The sequence below is a fragment of the Monomorium pharaonis genome, chromosome 10, assembly GCF_013373865.1.
Source record: "Monomorium pharaonis isolate MP-MQ-018 chromosome 10, ASM1337386v2, whole genome shotgun sequence".
In the NCBI taxonomy this organism is placed as follows: Eukaryota; Metazoa; Arthropoda; class Insecta; order Hymenoptera; family Formicidae; genus Monomorium; species Monomorium pharaonis.
The window spans coordinates 16,471,340-16,495,972 of NC_050476.1; the positions used below are offsets into that span (position 1 = coordinate 16,471,340).

General features: G+C 38.1%; 3 protein-coding genes across 4 annotated transcripts in view; 1 reads left to right on the plus strand and 2 right to left on the minus strand.

Annotated features, from left to right (window-relative positions):
* LOC118647631 overlaps window positions 1-24,633 on the plus strand; it is a 377,709-nt gene that overhangs the window by 107,640 nt on the left and 245,436 nt on the right. The window lies entirely within an intron of this gene.
* LOC118647635 lies at window positions 571-3,757 on the minus strand. The gene is made up of 4 exons (XM_036292893.1): window positions 3,459-3,757; window positions 2,370-2,534; window positions 1,386-2,298; window positions 571-1,298 (listed from the first exon to the last, which is right to left on the minus strand). Exons 1-3 carry the CDS (start codon window positions 3,547-3,549, stop codon window positions 1,424-1,426), a joined length of 1,131 nt encoding a protein of 376 aa, XP_036148786.1. The 5' UTR covers window positions 3,550-3,757; the 3' UTR covers window positions 571-1,298; window positions 1,386-1,423.
* Window positions 7,423-23,046, minus strand: LOC118647640. The gene is made up of 5 exons (XM_036292906.1): window positions 22,996-23,046; window positions 10,704-11,191; window positions 9,682-10,122; window positions 8,569-8,832; window positions 7,423-8,436 (listed from the first exon to the last, which is right to left on the minus strand). The coding sequence occupies exons 2-5, from the start codon at window positions 11,165-11,167 to the stop codon at window positions 8,280-8,282; spliced, it is 1,326 nt and encodes a 441-aa protein (XP_036148799.1). The 5' UTR covers window positions 11,168-11,191; window positions 22,996-23,046; the 3' UTR covers window positions 7,423-8,279.

The following is a 24,633-nucleotide window of genomic DNA, read 5'->3' on the forward strand; positions in this document are numbered from 1 at the left end:
CATGAATATTATTCACATAATTGTAGAATTAGCTGAGGTTTATTTAAAATGGCCATCTATAAAGCAATTAAATATTATAAAAGAAGAATTTAACAATATTGGAGGAAATAATTCATTTCCTAATGTAATTGGAGTACTTGATGCAAAACACATTGCGCTATTCCAGCCCCGAAAGAAGAAAAGTTATTACCGGCAAAGTTACATTAATCGAAAAGCATTCTATTCAGTTAATTTACAAGCTATATGTGACAGTAATGCAATTTTTTTAGATGTTTTTGCCGGTTGGCCTGGTTCGTCTCATGACAGCCGCGTTTGGCGTAACAATCCAATTTCTGATTTTTTGGAACAACCAAATGTGATACCAAATAATACACATATTATAGCGGACTCAGCATATCCCTTAAAATTATATCTAATGTGCCCTTTTCGAGATAATCATCACTTAACCCAAGCACAGAAAAATTTTAATACTAAACTTTCTGTAAAACGATCAGTGATAGAACGTGCATTTGGATTACTAACAGCACGTTTTCGAAGATTGAAATTTTTGAATATGAGCAACTTGCAAGAAAAAACGTTAAAATAAACATTTGTTTTGGTATCTGACCAAACTCCATAATTTGTACCTCAAGTCCATGTCTATCATTTATATCTCGTATTGTTTAGTAAATAAGCGCGAATAACGCGAATTATCGGGCGCTCGCGCTCTCGCTAGCGGCAAGTCGAGCCCTCGATGTTTTGCTCGAATCGGCGGCCTCCGCGATCCGTGGATGTCACTGGCGAGCCGCGTGAGATCGATGGTACGCGGGGGCCTGTTGTCAACATCTCGACCTTCTGGAGGAGTCGTGTTCACTCCGTGCTTTTGAGTCGGATCCGTGTGTGATCGACTCCTCCGGAGGTTCGGGGAGACAAGGACCCCGTTGCTCGCGAGCCAGTGACTCGCTAGACCGTCGCAGAGCACAGACCGCAATTCTGTCTCAGAGAGAAAAAGCGCGCCTTTTCTTCTCTCTCGTTGTCGCGCGTGCTTCGCGCCGAAACTCGCAAGTGGCTGCGTTAGCGAATACCCGCCGTTGTATTTTTTTGCGAGTCAAGAATTAAACGGAGCTGTCTCATAGAAAACCATAGTTTTTTGTTTATTATTTTCCGATTAATACACGACAAGTAATTTTTCCTCATCTCATCCTTGCCGGAGTGAGCGCCGCGGATCCGCGTTGTGTCTGATCTCCTTTTTTTTTTGGAACTCCTTTCTTTTCGTAACACGTATAGTATTTGCTTTTTTATAACACAATGAAAGAATACTACAACAGAAATATTTTAGTAAATATATTGTATACAGAAATATATTGTAGATATTTTAATGATCATGTAATATGTTGAATTCTTACCATTATCTTCAATTCCTCTTCACGTCTTTGTCTTATTTTTAATTATTATTGTCTTCCTTTTTATTGCATAAAGATTTTATGCAGTCACCTACGTACATAAGTGCTTTATTTTGTAACTCTTTCAGAGCTTTTTTTTCCTGCCATTGATCTATTTTTGTTTGAAGATTCCTATCCAATATTTCAACCATTTTCTCATTTACCGAAAGTCGTTTTTTCTTAATTTGTACTGTACTTTCATTAGTAGATGAAGAATCATCTGTATAATCATCAATAAATTGTGCATTTTCAACTTCAACTGTATCTGAATCTAACTCATCTCCATTTTCTTTGTTTTCTGCTGAAGCCAATTCTATGTCATTTTTCTTTCTTTTTTGAGTTGCAGTAAATGTACTTGCCAAATGTGTTTTTGGTGGATTCACATTGTTCTTTTCTCCATAAACTTCATCAAAACGGTCAAAATATGGCCATTTTATTGAAGATTCTCCAGTCTTTTTTCGTCTTTTATCTGCATTTCTTCTATAGGAAACCATAAGATTTTTAAATTTTGTTTTTAAGCCATGTATCCCTTTTTTTTTGCACTCCGTATAACCATTACTAATCATTAACTGAAGAATTTCATTCCAATATTTATCAACATGAGATTTAGGATTCTGAAACTTTTTTTCGCGTTTGAAACGTTCTTCGATGAAAAACCACGTTTTTTTAAGTAGCCATTGAACATCATCTAAAGCCGACGGAGTATATATAAATGAGGTGGATGAACTAGATTCACTACATTCAGGAAACTGTGTTTCAGTGCAAGTATTATTTTTATTTTTATCAATATAGATAAATTCATCCATTTCATCATTTTCACATTTTATATTCATTTTCAGTGAAAGCATTTCTTTCCAATCTTCTTTCAATGTAGTATCTACAAAATTGTTTATAATTTATTATTAACTTATTTTATAACTTAAAAATTAAATATATTATTTTCTATACCATTATGCATTCGGAGAAACATGTTTGCTGTTATTAACTCTTTATATTTGTATTTTCCACCAGTAATATCTATTTCTATTAAGGTACCTTTATCTAAGACTGGTGAATAAAAAATATCTCTTTGTTTTAATAGCATCTCGTGATAATCCTTACTTAGTGTTGTATCTGAAAATTATGTTTGTATATTATACAATAAAATATTTTTACATTGTTATATGCTGCTTTTCATTTATGTTAAAGAGAAATTGAGTCACTCTGTAAGGGTGCGTTCAGATTTCTCACCCGAGTGTCCTCAGATGTAGTTTTATCCTTGTTTAACATTCAGTAAATAACAAGGATAAAATGATACCTGGACACACTCGGGTGGGGAATCTGAACGCAGCCTAATGTGAGTATTTTATACTCATATGGCACCATTACTCAGTGATTTAAAGAAACATGCGAGTGATCATGTTTATTTTAATGACAAAGTTATTGCAATACATAGTCTCACTTTTAAAGTAAATATGCAAGACTCAGTAAAGCACGCAGATTTGAAATCGCTCAGATTGTGGATATAAACTCAGTTCAATCTCATTTATGAGAATGCAAAAAGAATGTGCATTCAACTAAGTTATGACGTCACAAGTGAGAATTATTTGAGTTCTGATGAAAAGCAGCTATAGTTTCATTTTTCTTTCTAAAATTTTTCAGTTTTCCATTAGTATAAACTATAAAATACTGAACGATATTCACAAATAATACTTTCAACTGTGATATTATTTTAGCTTTATTATTAACAATTATAATCATTAACAGTATTCCCATTATATATATATATTTAATCAAAATAATTTTGATAATTAATTAATTACACTAAAATACATATATTAAGTATATACACGGATATTAATGTCTAGACATGCCAACAGCTAATTCGGAATCTTTCTCTTTCACATTGGAAAAAAAAGAATACACTCTGAATTAATGCAATTTTTGTTCACACATCTACATAACAAATTATTTCAATAATAATTTATCGATATTTGTAAAAATAGTTTCTATTATACAATAGGTTAACTTTATACTAATTTAATATATTATACTTACCATTGCAAAATCGCTCGTACATTTTTGTTGATACAATGTCTTTAATAATTGGCCATGGTTCATTTGCAAAATCAACTTCAATTAATGACATTGTATTGTTTGATTTTTTAGACTAAAATAAACGTGTCTACACTTAACACTCACAATAATGCACAATAAGATGCATTCAGCTACATCTGTTGAGAATTTAAGAACGCAACTGTACAACAGATGTATCTAGCTACATCCGTTGCGAATTTAAGAACGCACCCCGAGTGTTAACGAAGGAGAGAATACAGTGTGGTTTGATAACTAACGCAAAAGGTAGGCATTAAGTTATTATTATGGCTAATATCACAAGTTAATGCACTGTAGCTAGTATACAATATTTTTAATGTTAACGTTGCTTAAAGCTATAAAGTATAAAATTCTTTGAACATTAACGCTGCTTAGAACTAGAAAGTATACGCAGCTGATATAAAACAATATTAAAAAAATACTCGTTGTCGAGAGAACACTTAAACTAATAACACAGTATGTAGGAACTTGTGGAAGCGCGAAAGTGCTTATAATATAATGAGTAGAACGCTCACAAACATTACTTTCTTAAGTTAAATTGTACTTTCTTCTTTGGACCAGAATAAGTTTTTAGAGATCCTTGCGAAGGACTAGTAAGCGTAGAAGGCTTATCCGTTTGATTTGACGTGTTAAGAATACTAGTGACAGGCATATCGTCAGTATCTCCCGGTACGAGATGAGCAGGTTTAAAACGTTTAACGGATACAGAGACAGGTCTGCCGTTGATTTCGATAGAATAAACCTTCTCCGAAGTTCGTTCGAGCACCTTAAAGGGCTGGTGTACGGTCGCTCCAAAGGCTTCTTGACATTATCTTTTTGGATAAAAACATGCGAGCAGGTCAATAGCTTCTTAAAGATAAAGACGCGTTTTTTATAATGATGCACGGCCGGAACGGGCTTCACCTAACCTAACCTAACCCATGTGCTGCCGGAAATCAACAAAAATTTGAGGATCAGGAGTAAAATCCTCCTGGAGAAAGAATTCTCCGGGGACTCGAAATACCGTACCGTATAAAAATTCGGCCGGTGAGGCTTTGGTATCAAGACGCACATGAGTACGTAAGCCGAGCAGGACGGTCAGAAGGACGTCCACCCAGTTAGGCGAGTTATGGCACATGATGGCCGCTTTTAACAAACAATGCCATCGTTTAATCATATCATTAGAGGCAGGATGATAGGCGGTTGTGCGGATACGTCTGCAACCGACAAGTTTTAGCAAAGCTGTAAAGAGCTGAGACTCAAATTGAGAACCTTGGTTAATCGTGAGAATTCGGGGGATGCCGAATCGCGCGATCCAGTGATCGTAGAATACTTTTGCGACGCTTTGGGCGGTGATATCGGCAATAGGAATCGCCTCTGACCAACGAGAGAAACGATCGATAATAGTCAAACAGTATGTAAATCCATTACTAGGCTGTAAGAGACCAACAATGTCCATATGGATATGGTCAAAACGCCCGTCTGGAGCAAAGAATTGCGCAAGCTCGAGCTTGACATACAGTAAAACTTTACATTGTTGACAATCGATGCAACTACCTGCCCATTCCGCCACGTCACGGTGCAGGTTAGACCAGATATACCGTTGTCGGATGACACGGTCAGTAACCTTAGCGCTAGAATGCGCGGGGTTGTGAAAAAGGTCGAAGACCTGTTTCCTGAGAGATACTGGAATATAGGGTCGGAACGAATTCCCTGATAGTTCACTGTAGAGCTCTGTGTTGGAAAAACCCCAAATCAACTTTTTAAGTTTGAGCGAAAACGAATTAGGAGCCAGCAAGTGCTTGAGCTCAACGTCATCCTTCTGCCGAGCGGCAAGGTCGACCAATTCAAATTCGACCGGGAGGCGGAGGGCCTCGATACGAGATAAACTATCAGCCACCACGTTGTTAGAACCTGCCAGGAATTCAAGGGCAGTAACGAACTGGGCTATAAACGACAACTGTTGTGCTTGCCTCGGAGAGAATTTATCAGAACGCTGATTGAAGGCATAAACCAAAGGTTTATGATCCGTAAGAACTTTGAAATTTTGGCCTTTAAGGAAGTGAAGAAAGAACTTGATGGATTTATAGATCGCGATTAATCCGCGGTCGTACGCGCTATAATTTCTCTGAGCTGAAGTGAACTTTCTAGAAAAGAAAGCTAAAAGTTTCCAACCCTCGGAGAATTTTTGCTCGAGGACGGCTCCTATTAAAAAGTCCGAAGCATCTGACACTAAGCGGGTGTCTGCTGTTGAGGAAGGGTGAGCAAGTAATGCAGCGTTAGCCAAATCAGATTTCGTTGAAGTAAACGCGGTTTCAACCTCGGGGGTCCAAATGACTTCGCGCTTATTGTTTTTGCGAGTCATTTAGGTAGACGTGAAGAGGTGCTTGCACGCGGGCTGCGTGTAGAAGGCTACGCCTGTAAAAATTTACGGCACCTAGAAAACGACGTAAGTCCGCAACAATGTGCGGTTTCGGGAAGTTGCTGATGGCAGCCACTTTCTCCGGGGAAGGCTTAATGCCATCCTTGTTGACGAAATGACCTAAAAAGATTTCTTCCACGCCTACAATACACTTAAACGGGTTGATAACTAAGCCAAACTCCTTGAGTCTCTGAAAAACTGTACAAAGATGCTTCCTGTGCTCCTCTTCGGACGAGGATGCAATAAGAATATCATCGATGTAAACAAAAGTAAAATCGAAATTCCTGAGAGCGTGGTGGATGTACCGCTAAAAGGTTTGGGCGGCATTCCGCAGACCGAACGTCATGGAAACAAATTCGAAAAGTCCAAACGGCCGTCTTGGGAATATCTGATTTAGCCACCGGGATCTGTTGATACGCCTCGAAAAGATCAAGAGACGAGAAAATATTTTTCCCCAACAAGTTGGAGGAAAAATCGTGAAGATAAGATATTGGATATTTACCCGGAATAGTAACGGCATTTAGGCGACGATAATCATTGCACAGCCGTCAGTCCCCATTTTTTTTGCGAACTAAGTGACTAACTAGACTAGCCCACGGACTAGACGGCCTCCATATGCCCAACTCGGTAAGCCCCTTAATTTCGGCCTTAGCCGCTTTAAATGTGTCGGAGGGTAACCGACGAGGACGCTCCGCGGTGGAAGGCCCTGAAGTTAAAATGTGATGTTTGACAGCACACGCGACCGGGAAAGTCGATTGCGCGGAACCGGTCACTTCGGGGAACTTGGAGAGTATGTCCGCAAACCTAGAATGATTGTCTACGATAGAGATTTTAATCTCCGGCACGGTAAGAACTTGACCGGAGGTCAAGAGAGAGGTAACGCCATCGACAAGCCGACGCTTGTGTAAATTGACGATTAACTTATAGTGACTTAATACGTCCGCACCGAGTATTGCGAAAGGTACGTTGGCAATGCAAAAATTCCACGTAAGATAGGAGTGCTACAATTTCAGATCTGATTATATGTATTCATATATGATAAACTATCGCATACCATATATGATCATATTTGACAAGATACGATCAGATATTGACAAAATCCATATATATGGTCAATTTTACATGGACTTTTTTTCCCGGGATATTAAAAGACATTAGCATGCAAACATTTATTAATATCTCGCAATAAAGTTAATTAAAAAGTAGATGTACATATCAAATCTTAAAACTAAATCAAATATGACTTATACGTATTTGTACACACAGAAAAATATCATTCTTCAGCCAAGAAAAGTATTTACTCATTTTATTTTATTTTGTTCAAGTAATAGTTTTCTTCAGTCAAGAATATTTTTTTAACATTAGTTTTAAGGTATACTTGTCACAAGTATTAGAAAATCTCAGAATTTTTTACTTAAAACAAGAATTTACTCTTGCTTCAAGAATATTGTAAAACTGTTCAAGAAAATCGAATTTACTTAATTTGAATATATTAATCTAAGAAAGTTTTTTTCTTTCAAGTAAGTTTATTTTCTCAACTTAAGAAAATGTTTTTTCTATTTTTTTTCGCTACTCATTGCTACGTAGCGCTGGTGGCGTGTTTTCTCGTGAACAAAATGCACCTTTTTAATAATAAAAGAGACTCGCCAAGAGCGTGCAAGGAAGTAAGATTTCGCCATCGACATATAAATAATAGACTGAAATGTCAGTCTTTAAAAATAATTTTAAAAAATAAGAAGAACATAATTGTAAAAATAAATTTCGCTTTTAATTTAATTTAATTAAGAATATAATTTTTTCTTCCAAACTTGGAATCCAAGTAAATAATTATTTCAGATAAGTAAAATTTATATTTGATTCAAATAACGGATAAACTTTTTAAAAGAAATTATGATATCTTAATTCAAATATACGCTTTTCTTCGTTGAACTCTAGATAGCAAGTAAACCGAATATTTGTTTGAAATGAATATTCTTGTTTCAAGTATTACACTAACTAAGATTCAGAATATGTTTTAAGTAAATGTGATACTTACAGCAAGTTTACCGTAGATTTGCGGATATCGAAAGAAAACATTTGCTTAGAACAAGTAATATTTACTTGGAATTAGTAATCATTTTTCTGTGTGTATATAATATTTGAAGTTTTAACTTATTTTTTTATGAAAAAGGAATATATTGATAAAATAAGATAAGAACATATATTGTTTACATATATTCAATTTATTATAAAATTGTCAATTATTATAAAAATTGTTTATTCTTAACTTATTTTTTAATAATACAAAGTATCTCTAAAAGCCTTACTATAATATATATTGCAGGTTGACAATATATTGACAAACCACTTTTTGTCAACTGTTATTACGTAAGAGAGAAATCTGGTACTATTTTTTTTGATTGCTCGTGAATTTTTTCTAATTTTTCCGCATTGAAGTTTGCTGCTCTATTAATTAGTTTCAATGCTATTTTATTAATAATAGCTCTTACACTTGAAAATTTTAATGCGTAGAATAAAGCTCTGAAATTATTAAGATTATATAAAATACATAAAAATTAATGTTTCATAATATATGTGTAAAATAAAAATAATATTTTATAAATTAGTGAGAGAATTCTCTTTATAAATTAATTTAATAAATGTATTACTCACTTATAGATCTTATACGTGATTAACTCTGCATAACTAAGTGATGCGTATAAATGAGGCATGTTTAAATCTAATGCATCTGTAATGAATAATATCATCACCTTAAAAGGCATATAATATGTTACAATATAATTAATCGAGTTGACAAGACACCTCGAAGTATGCTCCCATTCTGGTGTCAACTCTTTGAAATGTTCTTTTATCCAATATTGAAGATCACGTCCACGTTGTTTTATTTCCTCGAGACTGCCACGGCAAAAATTGTACCTGAATTATATAATATTTTAAAGATTTGTAAGAAAAGATTTTAAAATTATTTGTATATTGTGTTGTTAAAAAAAGAGAGAGTTTCTGAATGCATACCAGATGCCTAAATTATATTTTTTTATAATATTTATATTTCTATAATATTTTCAATATAAGCGATATTTAGTGACAAAAATATACAATAAATGTTTATTAAAAGACAAGTCTCCTCCTAACTTATCATACATTTCTTTTTTATATTAATTTTGTTGATTGCTATAAGGAAAATTTATGTTATTTATTATATATATGTATACATAGTGCTCTGGAACGCTGTCGCTCCCCCTGATAATACATCCCTATAAGCGCATAATATTATTTAATATTAAGCAATATTTGAAGTATATTCTTAGAATATTGAGTATACATTTAATATTCTAAGAATATACTTAAAATATTAAACAATATTATGAGTTTATAGGGATTAAGAGATCGAAGAAGACAATCAAAGAATATCGATCAAGCGCAAAACCAGTGGCGAAATAATAAATTAATAAATAAGAATATTTAAATTGAAACTTAAGGCTTTCCCAGATGTTTATGTTCGGACGTTCTTTTAAAAAATAACGCGAGTTTTTTGTTCAACGAATACTACTCTAGAATAATAAGTATTCTCGTTACTAGTCTTACAATTCGTGTTGACTTTTCTGGATATACATATAATATCCGGGTATATAATAATTTATAACAAAATTACTACTATTTATATTACACGTATAACATTACTTTTTGCTATCACTCTCCGCCCTTTTTAATAAATAAAATTGCATTAAACTTGAAATTTGCGTATGTTATAATTGAACTACATACTCATCTTCTAATCCGAGAAAATATCCAAAACACTTCCACATATGGCAGAAGGCTTCCAAATCTTCGTCAGTCGCGTTGTATATTCCAATGCTTTGTGAATAGAGCAAAGGCAGAGTTACAAAAGCGCCCTGGGCAATTGCGAAATCCGAGTTATTTATACCCTTTGGTTTGCATGGTAATTTACTGACAAATTTATCAGGTTCGAATTTTTCAGGTAGACCAGCTGAAGCAAAATCTTTCAGAAGCAATTCACGGTCTAAACTCCATGGATTTGCAAATGTACACGCAGAAGTAATTTGCTCATGCTCCATCTGACACACTTTCTTTCTTACCGCCAAGTGCATTCTGCATGTTACTTGCATGTCCTTATAAGCTTTAGTTCCCTTAACCCAAGGATCTCCTTTATACCAATTTGACATTCGTATTATCGTCGATATGTACCTTTAAAATATTATAAAATGTTGTTATACCTGCAAATTCGGTCAGCTGAGCTGATCAATTTATTGATTTCCACGGGAAAGCGTATAAGTGTACAAAGTAATATTTAATTTTTATTGCAATTCTTATAATTATTATAATTATAAATAATCTAATAGAAAACCAAAAATCTTATTAATTTCCTCTAATTATGAAGTCTATCAAAATCTGTATTTATTTACATTTAAAAATATTTTGTCATAAAAAGTTATTTACATTATAGAAATTAATTTTACAATTGTTATTAACAAGTTATTAAAAATTGACTGTATAAAAAAGCGGATAGCTAATTAATTTATGCCAATTGGCTTTACGGAAAAAGTGGTTAAAGAAATATGTATAAACTTTTTTAAATTATTCTCCTCTTATGCAAAAAAATAATTTTATAAATTATTGATAAGATCTTCATTAGATTACGTTTAAACAAGGTTTTATAATTATTATAATTTTTAAAGAAAAAATTATTATTGGGTCAAAACTACTTTTTTCGAATTTGGAAACTTTCTTTTGTAAATAAAATAAACAATATATTTTAAAAGATATACTTTTTGAATCCTAAATATGGAGTGTGACTGTGTTCTCCCAGAAGAAATGCTGATAGTCCTTCTTTGAATGAAAATATACAAATAAGACCCATAAATTTGGCCATAATAATGGAGAAATAATGATTTTGGACAAATTTTTGCCCTCTCCGATATTTATCCATATTCATCCATTCAGGTAATTCTTCTGGAGATCGATAAAAATCTAATTGGCAATAAGCAGCCGAAATGAAGCTCAGTATTGTATGTGGCACGTTTGGAAAAAATATCGCTAAGTTCTGTTTTATCCAACTTGATTGCTTCTTTACGTTCCAAGCATCAAAATCATTTGGAAATTTATCTCGGAAATTGTTTCCAAACAAGTCTATCCATACTGCTACAAATCCATCATCATCAAAATTTTTTGAATTAGGTTCTATGAAAACGTCTTCAACTGTGTCACGCTGAATATTACTAACATGCTCCATATTATGAAAGAACTTTAACTGCAACTGTAACACAAGTATAAAACAATGTTTTAAACTTAAAAGTTTGACTACCGTTTATTATTAAAAAAAATAATGTGTTTTGAGTCAATAAATTCTTTAGTAATTGAGTAATTATTTCATAATTTTGCTAATAAAATATCAGAAAATATTAACACGTTAAGCGCGAAACCGATTTTGATATGCTTTCCGTTGGATTATTGTTGGACTATTGGATTTTTGCTAATTATAACCGACGACAATAAGTTTTTGGACCTTGATCTGTTGATTATAAAACTTGGGACTAGATTGGTGTTTACTGGTTACTAAAACTTTTTCAATCACATCATTTTAAATTCGAAAAGACTTTGCGACGTGCTTTCCCCCGGGAACGCCAAATCCGAGGGGGCTACGCCCAATTGAACGGGAATCTCTGTATATATGGTAACGAGTAACGCCTTTCTAGTCAGATTCGATAGTTTACGAGAACGGTAGCTACAGTATTTCTCGAGGATGCCCTCGATACGGTATCTGTAACTTGCATGCGGTATCCCCCACTCGCTCGAGATTGCTCTCGAAGCGAGAACGGTAACTTGTAGACGGTATCCCCCAAATATCGTGCGAGATTGCTCTCGACACGATAGCGGTATCTTGTAGACGGTATCCCCCAAATATTGTGCGAGATTGCTCTCGAAGCGAGAACGGTAACTTCCCAATACACTAAATTGTTGGGCGCCAGGCGCGACTTCTCGCGCCACACAATAATCAACGATAATGCGGTAACTAACTAGAAAGCGTTACAAGTGCCGGTAGCTCTTATTACTCTAGACAGCAGAGTGGCGTGGTTCTTATGGCGACGGAAGTGTGGAGATGTCGGATCGAGGCAGGTCGTATAATGGGTCGTATAATGATTCGGTACTCACTGGTTAAACAATTAACGAATTATTCTTGTATTTCTCTAGTAACAGTGTGAGAACGGTAACAAGGCGACAATGAGCTCAATGAATCTTCATAAGTAACTTGGATAGAGACGGAAACGAATTATATATATAAAAATGCGGAAACTATAGATTTGATAATACGCGGAGGGAGGCCGACGAGGCTCTCCGCTCGCACAAAGACAAAATTACTAATGGCGGAAACAAGTCGCGGTAACAATGATGCTAGTATCCTATGACTGTCGGCTCCGGCGTAGCCCGAGAGGGACGTACTCACGTTATCAAATATTCGGGGCCGGTCGGTCCGAGCCCTCGTGCGGCCACAAAACTCTACTCTTTACTTCGAGTTACTTTACACAACAATATCACGAACGGTATCGGGTCCGGATAACCAAAGTCACCAGTGGAAACGGTATCCGGTATCCGGCCCCGCACGAGGGTTGACCGCCTTTTCCGAACCTTACTTAATCGATGGCTGCCGAGTGCTGGCCTTACAACTATGAACGGAGTCCTGGTCCCTGAAGTCTTCGGTAACTGTCGCGGTATCTGGGGCTCGTCCTCTGCCAAGTACACGCAGTCACGGCTTGCCGAACAGTGAGGAGCCTCGGTCCCGCGCCGGCCGGCTCGAGCCGCCGTGCATGCGCGTGCTTCGATTTTCGGTCAATCCGCACGCCTCGATCCCATGCCTTGCCTATCCAACTGCCTCGTGGCCCGTGCGTGACGACTTCCGCCGAGGATAGTGCTATAGCTCTGCCGTTTTCGGTCGGCCCGGCTGGCCATGCCGCGGCCGAACCGATCCGCGTGGCGGGCAGCTTACAGTTTGACGGTCGCTCCTTCGGTCTGCAGTCCGGTGGCGTGCCTTCTGCGTGATCCCTCTCAAAATCTTTCGTTGCTATGCGGTATCATTTCTGCCACGGCTTCCTGGCGGCTCAGGGCAGTAACAATCAGGCGGGCTCGACGCACGGCTCGGCGGGGAAGCTCTTCGCGGGGCCCTCGCTTACTGTCGACTGCTCGCGATCTCTCTCCCCCGATGGCTGCTCCTCCTGTTATTTTTTTGGTACAATAAAATTAAGCCCTCACTCGGCGCCTTAGTCCTAAATACCCTATTTAATCTGACGCGGTAATACGGGAACTAAAAAAAAAAAAGAGACAATCGTAAAATAAAGTTGCGTCCTCCTCGGCTCGGCGAGGAGGAGCCTCCAAATCGACTCCCTCGGTCGGACTTACGCCCTTGTGACGAGCGCGACCGGACGCGTCACGTCACAACTTCCCCTTCCCCGGGGAAGACCGAAGAGGTTTTGAACTCCAGCGACCAGGGCTGGCCACCACTCTGGCAGCTCATGTGCCTTCCAGCACCAGAGACCGCATCTCGCTAGACAGCGCTATATCCAAAACAACAACACAACAAAAAAGAAAATTCTCGCTATTCGTCAAACCACTCAGATTCCTCCCCAGATCCGACAGTTTCACCTTTAAATCTCACCAATGTGTCGTTAATCGTTCGGGAAAGACGAAGGAGGGGAAAATCAGTGAAAAGACAAAACCAGGGTTGCCCCCATTTATATGCAAATTTTTGTGGCGTTTAATCTCCGCACCAATACAAAAAATAGAAGAAAACGGTAACAGATTGAATGTTTTTCACAGCGCGGTAACATTTTGGAAGGGATAATTAAAGAAAGAATGGTCCAGCTCGACATATGACAAACAAAAAAAAAGGAAAAAAAATATATCCCACTGCACCAGAAGAAACAAAAGGGAATAGGCCAAAGAGAAAAAAAAACTCGAGGGCGGCCCGGCCTCCTCTACTTCCTGTCCCTTGGTCCTCGGGGCCCGGTGTACGGGCGGGTGCCCTTGTAGGCGGTGCTGCACCTGGGGCAGGTCCGCACAGTCACCTCCTGTTCCCCGCAGCCGAAACAGAATTCCCGCCTCCGGGCGAGACGGCACTCCGTATATCTATGTCCCCCTGAACCACAATTCCAGCACCCCGGGGCCGGGCGGTTTCGCTTCGCCTCCGGGGGCGGTGGGCTGACCTCGGCGGAAGCGGGACGGTATCTCCCCGGGATGTTCGGGGTTTGGATTGCTACCGAACGTCGCTCGGGGTCCGCCTGCGTGGCCCGGTCGTGGGACTCGGGTCGAGCCTCCGAGCTCTCGTCTCTCATCTGCGGGAACGCGGCAACCACTGCCCCCGTCTGGGTCCACTGGGCTTCCTGCACTTGCTTCGCCGTTTCTTCTAGATCGATCCAGAACCCCACGTCCTTCTGCCTGACGAACTGCCATACGGCCAGGTGGCGAGCGTAGAATCGGCGCCATAAGCGCCGGGTATCGGCGTTTATCATGCCGGCGGTAACTTATTACGGGAACCTCTATTCAATCGGAAATTGGGATAACGTAAGACTTAAGGTCTTGGATATGGATTTTTCCGACGGCCGATCCCTCCAAGTTCTCCAACTCGTAAACCAACGGAGAGATCACTCGTCGTATTTGTAAAGGTCCCTGGAATTTCGGTGCCAGCTTCACCGCAATATTCTGCGCGGCCGAAGACAACACATGTTGTCGCTTCAAAACCAAATCGCCAACTCTAAACACGCGAGATCGCCTACGCAAATTATATCTCTTTGCCTGTCTCTGATTTGCCTGATCCAAATTATCGGTAACCCATTGCCTAATTGTCTGCAACTTTTTCATTCTTTACGACCAATCAGCGGTATCACCCGGAACGACTTCGGTAACATCTTTCTCTCGATCGCGTAATAATTCTCTCGGTAACAGCTCGCGTCCCAGATTCAGAAACGCTGGGGATGTCCCCAAAGACGAGTGGAAGGCGGTATTGTACGCAAAACGAAGGTCGGCTAAGTGCATATCCCACTCCCGATGATCCTTTTCGATAAACGCAATTATCATCGTTTTTAATATGCGATTTACTCGTTCCATCGGATTCGCTTGTGGATGGTACGGCGGTACCATCGTGTGCGTGATTCGATTTTCCTCGGCAAATTCTCTTATTATTCGGTTTACGAATTCGGTACCGTTGTCCGTTAACAGGACTTTCGGGGTTCCCCATCGCGATATTACAAGTTCTTCGAGAGCTTCCCTGATTTTCGGGCCGGTAGCCGCTCAACGCTTTACATTCCACCCATTTGGTGAATAGATCCTGAATAACCAGCAGATACTGGAAACCAGCCTTACTTTGCGGTAACGGTCCTACGATATCTGCTGCTACTACTACTCACGGTCCTTCCACTATTCTACGTCCCATTAATCCGGCAGGGCTAGCCTGTTCGACTTTGGTGCGTTGGCATATGTCACACGCCCGAATATACTTGGTGACGTCACGAAACATATTAGGCTAAAAATACGATACAGCAAGATGTTAATAAGTTTTCTCAACTCCTAAGTGTCCTGCCTGTGGGGCGTCGTGTGATTCGCGTAATGCCTCGACGCGGGATTCTTGCGGTAACACTAATTTCCATCTATCGAGATCTTCCACGATCTCGGAAATCACTGGTCGTGCCCTCAAAAAATATAATTGTTTATCCACAACTTTCCAATGCCCGTATCGCTGGGGGTCGGTAACAACTTCTTTAAATCTTTTCCGGTACCACTCGTCACGCGCGTCCCCGCAATCTACTACGTCCATTACCGCGTTCACAACGATCTCGTTCTCGCCCTCGAACATGCGTGACAACGCGTCCGGCACGCAATGGAGTGCACCCTTACGGTGTTCTACAACGTAATCATATTCCAGTAGTTCGAGAGCCCATCTTGCTAATCTGCCCGTAGGGTTTTTAAGGTTATGTAACCACCGCAAACTACTGTGATCGGTAACAACGGTAAATTTGTATCCTTCTAAGTAAGGTCTAAATTTCTGTATTGCTCATACTACGGCTAAACATTCCTGTTCGGTAACTAAGTATTTCTTTTCGGATCGGATAATACGCGACTAGCAAACGTGATAATTCGCTTAGTACCCTCGACATTCTGTGTCAATACGGCTCCTAAGCCAACTGAACTCGCGTCGGTCTGTAGCATAAACTCAAAATTCGGACAGGCGAGTGTCGGGGCCTTTACTAAATGTTCGCGAATGTGTTTGAACGCGCGATCCTCAATTTCCCCCCACTCCCAGCGCCTGCCTTTCTTCAAAAGGCTAGTCAGGGGTTGACTGAGTGTCGCGAACTGCGGGATAAATTTACGGTACCAAGAAGACATGCCCAAAAATCTTCGCAATTGTTTTATGTTGCGCGGTTCTGGGTACTCTAGGATAGGGCGTGTCTTTTCGGGATCCACGGTTAGACCCTTTTGTTGCACAATAAATCCGAGGTATCTCACTTGCGATCTGCAAAATTCGCATTTATCGGGATTGACCGTTAACCCTGCGGATTTGATCTTCTCTAATACCCGCTGCAGCCACGCTACGTGCTCGTCGAATGTCGGTGTGACTATGACTATGTCGTCTAAATACGCGAACGCAAACGGTTCCATCTCCGGGCCGATCAGGCGATCGAGTAACCTTTGGAAGGTGGCCGGGGCCCCCGTAAGTCCGTACGGCATGCGGGTAAAATGGTACAACCCTTTTCCGGGAACACTAAAGGCGGTAACTTCACGACTCTCTTTTGCTAGCGGTATCTGAAAGTATGCCTGACTTAAGTCAATGGTTGATATATATCGCGCCGATCGTAATTTATCGAGAATGCCGGTCATGTTCGGTAACGGGTAGGCGTCCTTTTTCGATACGCTATTCACTTTTCTAAAATCTAGGCAAAACCGGTATTTGCCGTTCGGTTTCTTTACCATCACTATTGGGCTTGACCACTCGCTGTACGATGGTTCTATTATTCCTGCCTTAAGCATTTTATCTACTTCGGCCCGAATGGCTTCCTGAACTTTCGGCGAGACGAGGTAACATCGTTGTTTAATTGGCGAAGTATTCCCTACATCTATTTTATGCTCTATTAATTTGGTAACTCCCGGGTTCTCCGACGGCTCCGGTAACGTTTGTAAAAAAAAATCTAGCCGTTTCTGTTGGTCCCCCGTCAATTCCGCTAATCCGGAACACGCGCGACAAGCCTCCTCGGTATCAAAGCGGTAACGTATGCTCGGTATTTCTGAGAAATACCATTCGTCCTTAGCAAAATCTAATCCCACCCCAAATTTCGACAGAAAATCTAACCCGAGAATACACGGCACTGCCAAATCCGGTAACAATCCAGCGGTAATCACGGTATCTTTTCCCTCCAATTTTATCGGTAACTGAACTCTTTCGCGGATCGCAGCTATCTGTCCATTGGCTGTTCGTATCTGTACGCTCCTCTCCGGTTCCATGGAGAGACCTAAGGCCCTTACGATCTTTATTCCCTCACGGCCGAGGAGAGTTCTATTTGATCCGGAATCGACTAAAGCCGCAAGAGTGTGACTACTTATTTTAACATTGAAATAACGGAGGGGCGGTAACGGTGCGTTTTTGAAGGTGCCGTACGAGCAGCCTAACGCTTCGGTATCTGTATTCGTTGTTCGGGTCTCGCTTTCCTGGCCTGGAGTCGCAGGTACCCGCTCTACTGACTCCCGCTCGCGTTTCCCGAACATGACGGGCAGGTTTTTACGATAAATCCTTGTTTACCGCAGCGGTAACAGTGGGTTCTTCGCGGCTCCGCACATCCCCGCGCGCGGTGGCCCATCTTCTCACAATTCCAACATTTGATATTGGCGGCCGTGGCCGATGCGGTATCATTTACGGTAGCGGGGGTGTTACTCGTCGTAGGACTCGCGGCGGTGACTGCGGGCGTATTGGTGATTCGCCTTCTTCCCTTACTGCCGCCCGACTGGGCCAAGTTAACCGCGGCGACCGTCCCCTGGTTCCGTACTTTTCCCTTCGGCGCGTGTTACGCCAAGTCCGGGAAGAGCGACTGCTCCGGTAGAAGGGGGGGTCGGTAATTCTTTTCCGCGGCGTAATTACGCTCGATTCGCGTCGCCTGTTCCTCCAGAGAGCGGAAACACGAAAAGTCGCGTCGAGAGATTGCTATTTGCAAGCGCGGTAACAAATTGCGGTGAGCAAAGTTTAACTGCTCCGGTAACGGCCAAGGAGGGCTTACTTTCGAAAGTAATGTTCGTAAGCATGTTAGATAATTCGCGGCGGGCTCATGCTCTCCCTGCGTTCGCCGCAATATTTCCTCCCGAAGAGCGTAGTGATAGTCCGGATCACCAAAGCGAGCGCGCCACGCGTTCTCGAAATCCTGCCAATCTCGCCAATTTTTACTCTCTAAACGAACCCAATACAAAGCAGAATCCGTCATAAATGATGGTAGGCACTTAAAGAGGTCGGCGTCGGTAACCGGAAGAATGGAGCGAGCCTCCTGGATGCGCGTTAAAAAAGCTTCCGCGTTGCTATTCCGCTTTCCCGAGAAATGGAGATTCCACTTCCTCATCAAATGATAGGCGTCCGCGGCCGAGCTGCGTGGAGCGCGTCGGCCGGTATACGACGGACCGGGCTCTACACGCGGGGGAAGCGTGTAGTCGCATTCTCGCTTTCTCGCCCCCGTCTCTCCGGACTCCCCCTTTGCGGCACCATGCTCCTGTGGCGGGGATCGCCCCACGCGGTTTCCGGTACCAAAATCGCTAATTGTGAATGACGGAACGCTAGGCCCCGGTCCCACGACTCCTAGATCCTCGAATGGATCGCTAACGGCCTCCACGGGGTCGGGGGTCCCGGAGGGGGTTGTCCCCCTGAGGATCGCCTCCTCATATCGCGTCAATCGCGCTCGGAGGACCGGTAATATTCCGCGGACGTCGAGTCCTCGCTCCTCTAACTGCTGTCGCGCCTGCTCCTCCGTCAATTTTTGGATCCAATGATGCAGATCTTTAGTCGCCATTGCTTCCCCCCCCCCCCAAACAGTATCTTCCACGAAGAAAAAGCGGTATCGATCGAACAGCGGTAACCCCAAGCGCGCAAAAAATAAAGCCTAAGTTCGGTAACTTATAAGGTCTCAACTCGCTACAAAGGACGATTCGATTATCGCAGTCGAGACACAAAGGGAACGGAATCTCGAGTCACCCAAAATGTAAATACGAGCGCACAGACAACAGACTGACGGAATGTATCGAGAACGCACGAACGAAAACAAAACGGAGGTCGCGAGAAATGAAAGCCGAATCACTAACGCAAATCTTTCCCAACATCGCATACACCAAATCAACGCGAACGCTCACCTCCGGCGAGAAAACAATTTCCAAGGGCAACGACCAATAATAACAATAATACTTAATTATCCGTTACGATATCTCAAAGTAATACACCAAAAAAAAATTCTTAATATTCCCCTGGCAATAATTCGCCGCTGCGTAATTATTCTCCGCGCTTAACATACAGCGGTTTGCGGTATCACTAATTTTTCGAAAACTCAACTAAACTTTTACGTAAGCGGTAACAAATTTCCCACATGCAGTACACAAAAATTTTTGTAAAATGAAGGTGAATATCACGCAGGCGGTAGCAAGGCGCACACAGTAAACCAAGCGTGCGTACGGTAGGCACCGGAATTCCAAGGTCGCGGTAACTCAGAGTCGTCAGTCGGAATCAAAACAATAGACAGCACGAAAGTCAAAGATAGGAAGTTTACACACAAGGAGATGGCAATACGAAATGTTCGATAATATTATTTTTCATCTACGATTGCCTGCTCTCCAATTCTCCACTTAATTATTTTACGGTAACGGCGGCGTGGGCCCCACGTTGGGCGCCAAAATTTGCGATGTGCGACGTGCATTCAATAGAAGATCACATTCATCTATACTCATAAACGCACACATACACGTAAACATACATATACACATACTCATACATAAAAAATAAAAGTTTAAATTTTATTTTAAAAAATCAGCCTTTTCAGGGCCACATGATGTACAAAATCCGATCGTCATTCTCCACGTGGTGCCGATCAGGTCACTTTGATGACAGCGGTATGATTGAGTTTAACACGAATAAAATCAATGTGCAATATCATATTAATACTCAAAATTCATGATATTAAAAAAATACCGTATTTATTTGCTAAAATACCTTAAAATGCAGTACAAATTTCAAACTCGCGTGCAATCAACAAAAAACATCGTATCGACATGTTTTTTTTTTAAATTGCTTAGAAAAGAATGAACTTTAAGAATCTGAATTAATATTAGCAAGATTTTAACGAAAAACTTGTGCAAAATGATAACAAACTTTTACTTTTTTCAATTAAAAAACACATGTTTGATTTTTATGCGTACAAAAGATTCACACTTAACAAATCAAACTTTCGCGTAAGGATTCTCAAAGTAGAGTCTTTGCCCTTTAATTTAAAAAAAAGTTCATGTAATTTGGATGATTTTTCGCAAAGTTGCATTACTTTGAAAATTGCCTAAAAATCGGTTAAAAATTTTGTTTTGTTTTTTTTTACGCCAGTGTATTTATAGCGATATCATAAATATCTTATATGAGATTCATTTTGATAGTTCCGATTAGATTGATTTTTTCCTTTATTTTATAAAATTTATGTTTTCACAGATTCAATAAAATAATGCATTCACGAGCGCGCGCGTTTTCTTTTCTCAAGAAAAACTTTTTGCCACAAATATCACTTTTCTCTTTGCACTTTTTTACTTATATGTATATATATATATATATATATACCCAGTGAACACAGTAATATAGTAGCAGTGTAACAGCAATGTAACCGAATATAACAGGTTACGTTACTCTGAAATTACACGTAACTTACATGTAAGTTACAATTTCCGACTCAGCAATATAACATGTTATAATTACATGTTATCTAACCGTCACACAACAGTTACAAAGAAAAAAAAAATTTCATTTTTTCTAAATTATTTTTATCAACAGCACATACTAAATTTAGAATAAATTTTTATTAATTAATTAAATTTAAATTGTTATTTTTTATTTTATTCTTACTTGCCGCTGCTAGACTTGAACCCGGGACCTTAGGATGACGAACCTTGTACTCTACCTGCTACGCCAATTTGACTCATCGATATGGGTACTTGTTATTGCATCTATATATACCTATATGTTATAAACTGACGCAACTATATTATTTTTTATAAAAGCAATTAAATTTTGCAAAACATTAAAAATAAATAGCATTAATTTATTTACTTATTAATTTCATTGTTAAATTTATCTTTTTCCATAACCTTAATAATTTGATGGAAATTGCGATCTATTTAGCACTAATCTTTGAAGTGTTCTAATGATTAATTAGATGGTTAACTATATAGATAATTCTAAGAAAAATTGAATAGTATACATTTATTATTCTGTTTTTGTTTAACACATGATGAATTTAGATTTTGTGCATTTTTTGTGTGCAGTAATTGTAGACAAACCGTTATTTTTGAAAACATTATCTTTATAATAATTTTTTTTATTATCAAATAGATCTGTCATTCAGGATGTTATAATGCTGTCTGATTTCTGAGTCAACTACGACGCATCGTTCCGTAATAACATTGATACGAACGTGTTATGTTACGATTATACAATTTTTGTTGAATAACTGTAACGCCAAAACGATGTATAACAGCTATGTCACTTGCGTATAACAAATATTACGTAACAGGTTATTTCCATGTCATATAGCATCTACATATCACAAGAATAACAATGTTAAATTACATGTAACTTCCATGTTATATTGCCGCTATTAAATGTGTTCACTGGGATATGTATGTCTTCAAAATGCAATAAAAAATATAGGCCCCGAGAGCTCATTACAATAGCATAGATTGATCCGTTTTGTGTCATTGTGGGTGGTCTGCTTATGTAGCCTTTGGAGTGTAAATTGCATTACAAAAAAGGTGCCGTATGCGTCGTCCCCTAGTGGCGGTCCGCGAACTACAGCGCGGCTACTGAGACGATATAAGATTGAATTGATTTATTGCACATATTTATTTCAAAAATGTTTTATACACATACACGTGCGCAACTGGGTAGCCATATTATTATCTTTTCTTTTTCTATATATATAATTTTTAATTGAAAAATTAATTTTTATTTTATTTATAAAAATGTGAAAAATACATTTCTTAAACTATGGTTTTAAAAACGTTTCCGTTGAGACGTTTCTTATTGGTGCTTGATGGTTAAAAAACATTGGATACATTTAGAAAACGTTTATAAAACAAACATGTGCTACCTGGGATGCATATGCGCAAGTGGCACATATTTTAAATATTTCGAAATTAGGCTTTAGTAATATCTACAAAATAAAAGTAAAATAAATGTATCAAAATTAACATATTGTATATCGCAACTGTAAAACGTTTAAAATATGTACTAAAATTGTAACATTACTTTTGAAACGTTTACGATATAAGCAATTATAAAATGTTTCTATAAAAATGTTAATGAATTATCTCATAAACATACAAGTAGAATGTATCTTTTGATACCTGTTTGAGACAATTTGAAATATTTCATGTATGTTTCATGTTTAGTGGGAAGTGTGTAATATAAGTGTGTGTGAAAATGTCAGCTTACGAGCCAAATTCTCGTCATTTGCGGAAGGTTTTAATTTTTTGCTTCAATATGAATAAATCTGCGGCTGAGGCTCATCGAATGCTCTTATATACGTATGGTGAGGCCGCTATTAGTGAAAGAACGTGCCGCACACGGCCTGGCTGATCAGCACTTCCGTTCTTATGAAGAAGTGAAAAATTGGATCAAAAATTCGTGGATCGTCTCAAAATACTTTGAATCGTAAATGTATAACCAGTTTTTCACAACAAAGCCTCTAATTTCGAAAAAAAAACGGCGGAAGCAAAGTTGTACTTACTAGATAACCTTTGTGAATATATAAAGATAAAGGTGCAATTTCATGCGAACGAAGCAAAGCTGACTTTTACCCCCTCTCCATCCAATAAAAAGCAGCGTCGCTTAGCTATCGCTATTCGCCTCCTTCCTTTTCATGGAGCGAAGAAAAGCTGGCTTTTTATCCCCACTCCTATTTTTTTATGGAGTATGTCTTCGCTGGCTTTCTGTTTATTTACTGTGTATTTGTATCAATCAGCATTGCAATCAACAAGAACTTGTTCTTGTTCCGAACCTGTAATCAGAGTTGCAAATAATTAATTAAATATTTCAATTAATTACATTGAAATTGAAGAATTAAGTTAATTTTAAATTAAATCTTATTAAATTAAAAATTAAAATGTAATTTACAATTACAACAAAATTTAATTGAGATTTAAATTTCAATTTTTAATTAAATTTTGTTGTAATTAAAAATTAAATTTTAATTACCAATTAAATAAAGTTTAATTAAGAATTAAAATTTAATTAAATAAAATTTAATTGAGAATTAAAGTTTAATTCTGAATAAAATTTTGTTGTAATTGTGAATTACATTTTAATTTTTAATTAAATAAGATTTAATTTAAAATTAAATTAATTGATTTTTAATTTTTCAATTTCAATGTAATTAATTGAAATATTTAATTAATTATTTGCAACGCTGCCTGTCGTGTCCCATTTCGACACTGTCATTGGCTACACGGAAAAAGGAATTATAATCTAATTCTTAATTTAATTTAATTACATTGAAAATTAAAATTTCATTCCCTGAGGGATATATGAGAATTAGAATTTAATTATTAACTGAGTTTTATTTAATTAAGAATTACATTTCGATGATCAGTTAAATTTATTTCAATTAAGAATTACATTTATTTTAAATACAAATTAAAAATTTTTTATTAAATTTTATTCCAATTCATAATTAAGTTTTAATTCTAAATTAAATACAAATTAATTAAGAATTAAAATTTCATTCTCAATCAAATTTTATTTAATTAAAAATTAAGATTTAATGCTCAATTGTTGCAATTGAGAATTAAATTTCAATTCTCAATTAAATTTTGTTATAATTCAAAATTAAATTTTAATTCTCAATTTAACAAAATTTAATTGAGAATTAAATTTTAATGCTCAATTAAATTTGTTGTAATTGAAAATTAAATTTTATTTCTCAATTTAAAAAAATTTAATTTTCAATTACAACAAAATTTAATTAAGAATTGGAATTTAATTCTCAATTAAATTTTATTTAATCAAGAATTGGAATTTAATTTTCAATTAAACTAAATTTAATTAAAATTTTTTATTTAATTATTTAATTATTAATCAATAATTAAATTATTTTGCAACTCTGCCTGTAATTAACCGCGTATACAAATGGATTATAATCAGTATTATAGTCAGTACCGCGTACGTCGAATATTACAGACGTACATTTTGGCAGCTACAGTTGCTTCGCTGTAAAGTTCGACTGTGTCGAACTTTGAGCGTGCCTTCGCTGAGATGCGCTAAAACAGCCATTTTAACGAAAATCGATGAAGAAAGGTTAAAAGTCAGCTTTGCTTCGCTCGCATGAAATTGCACCTTTAGAGAGATGAAAATTAATTCGTTGCAATTTGTGTAACTTTATAATCTCTTTACATCCAAAATTCGGATAAAAAACTGTGAATTTACGCAATTGCAATAAA

Bases quoted from the DNA above. Each gene is read 5' to 3' on its own strand.
- LOC118647635 (XM_036292893.1), bottom strand. From the start codon at position 3,549: ATGTCATTAATTGAAGTTGATTTTGCAAATGAACCATGGCCAATTATT. The intron at 2,535-3,458 runs GTAAGTATAATA...CATAATTTTCAG, and splicing joins GTACGAGCGATTTTGCAATG to ATACAACACTAAGTAAGGAT. The intron at 2,299-2,369 runs GTATAGAAAATA...ACAATTTTGTAG, and splicing joins GTTTCTCCGAATGCATAATG to ATACTACATTGAAAGAAGAT.
- LOC118647640 (XM_036292906.1), bottom strand. From the start codon at position 11,167: ATGGAGCATGTTAGTAATATTCAGCGTGACACAGTTGAAGACGTTTTC. The intron at 10,123-10,703 runs GTATATCTTTTA...AATATTTTAAAG, and splicing joins CCATATTTAGGATTCAAAAA to GTACATATCGACGATAATAC. The intron at 8,833-9,681 runs GTATGTAGTTCA...TATATAATTCAG, and splicing joins TTTCTCGGATTAGAAGATGA to GTACAATTTTTGCCGTGGCA.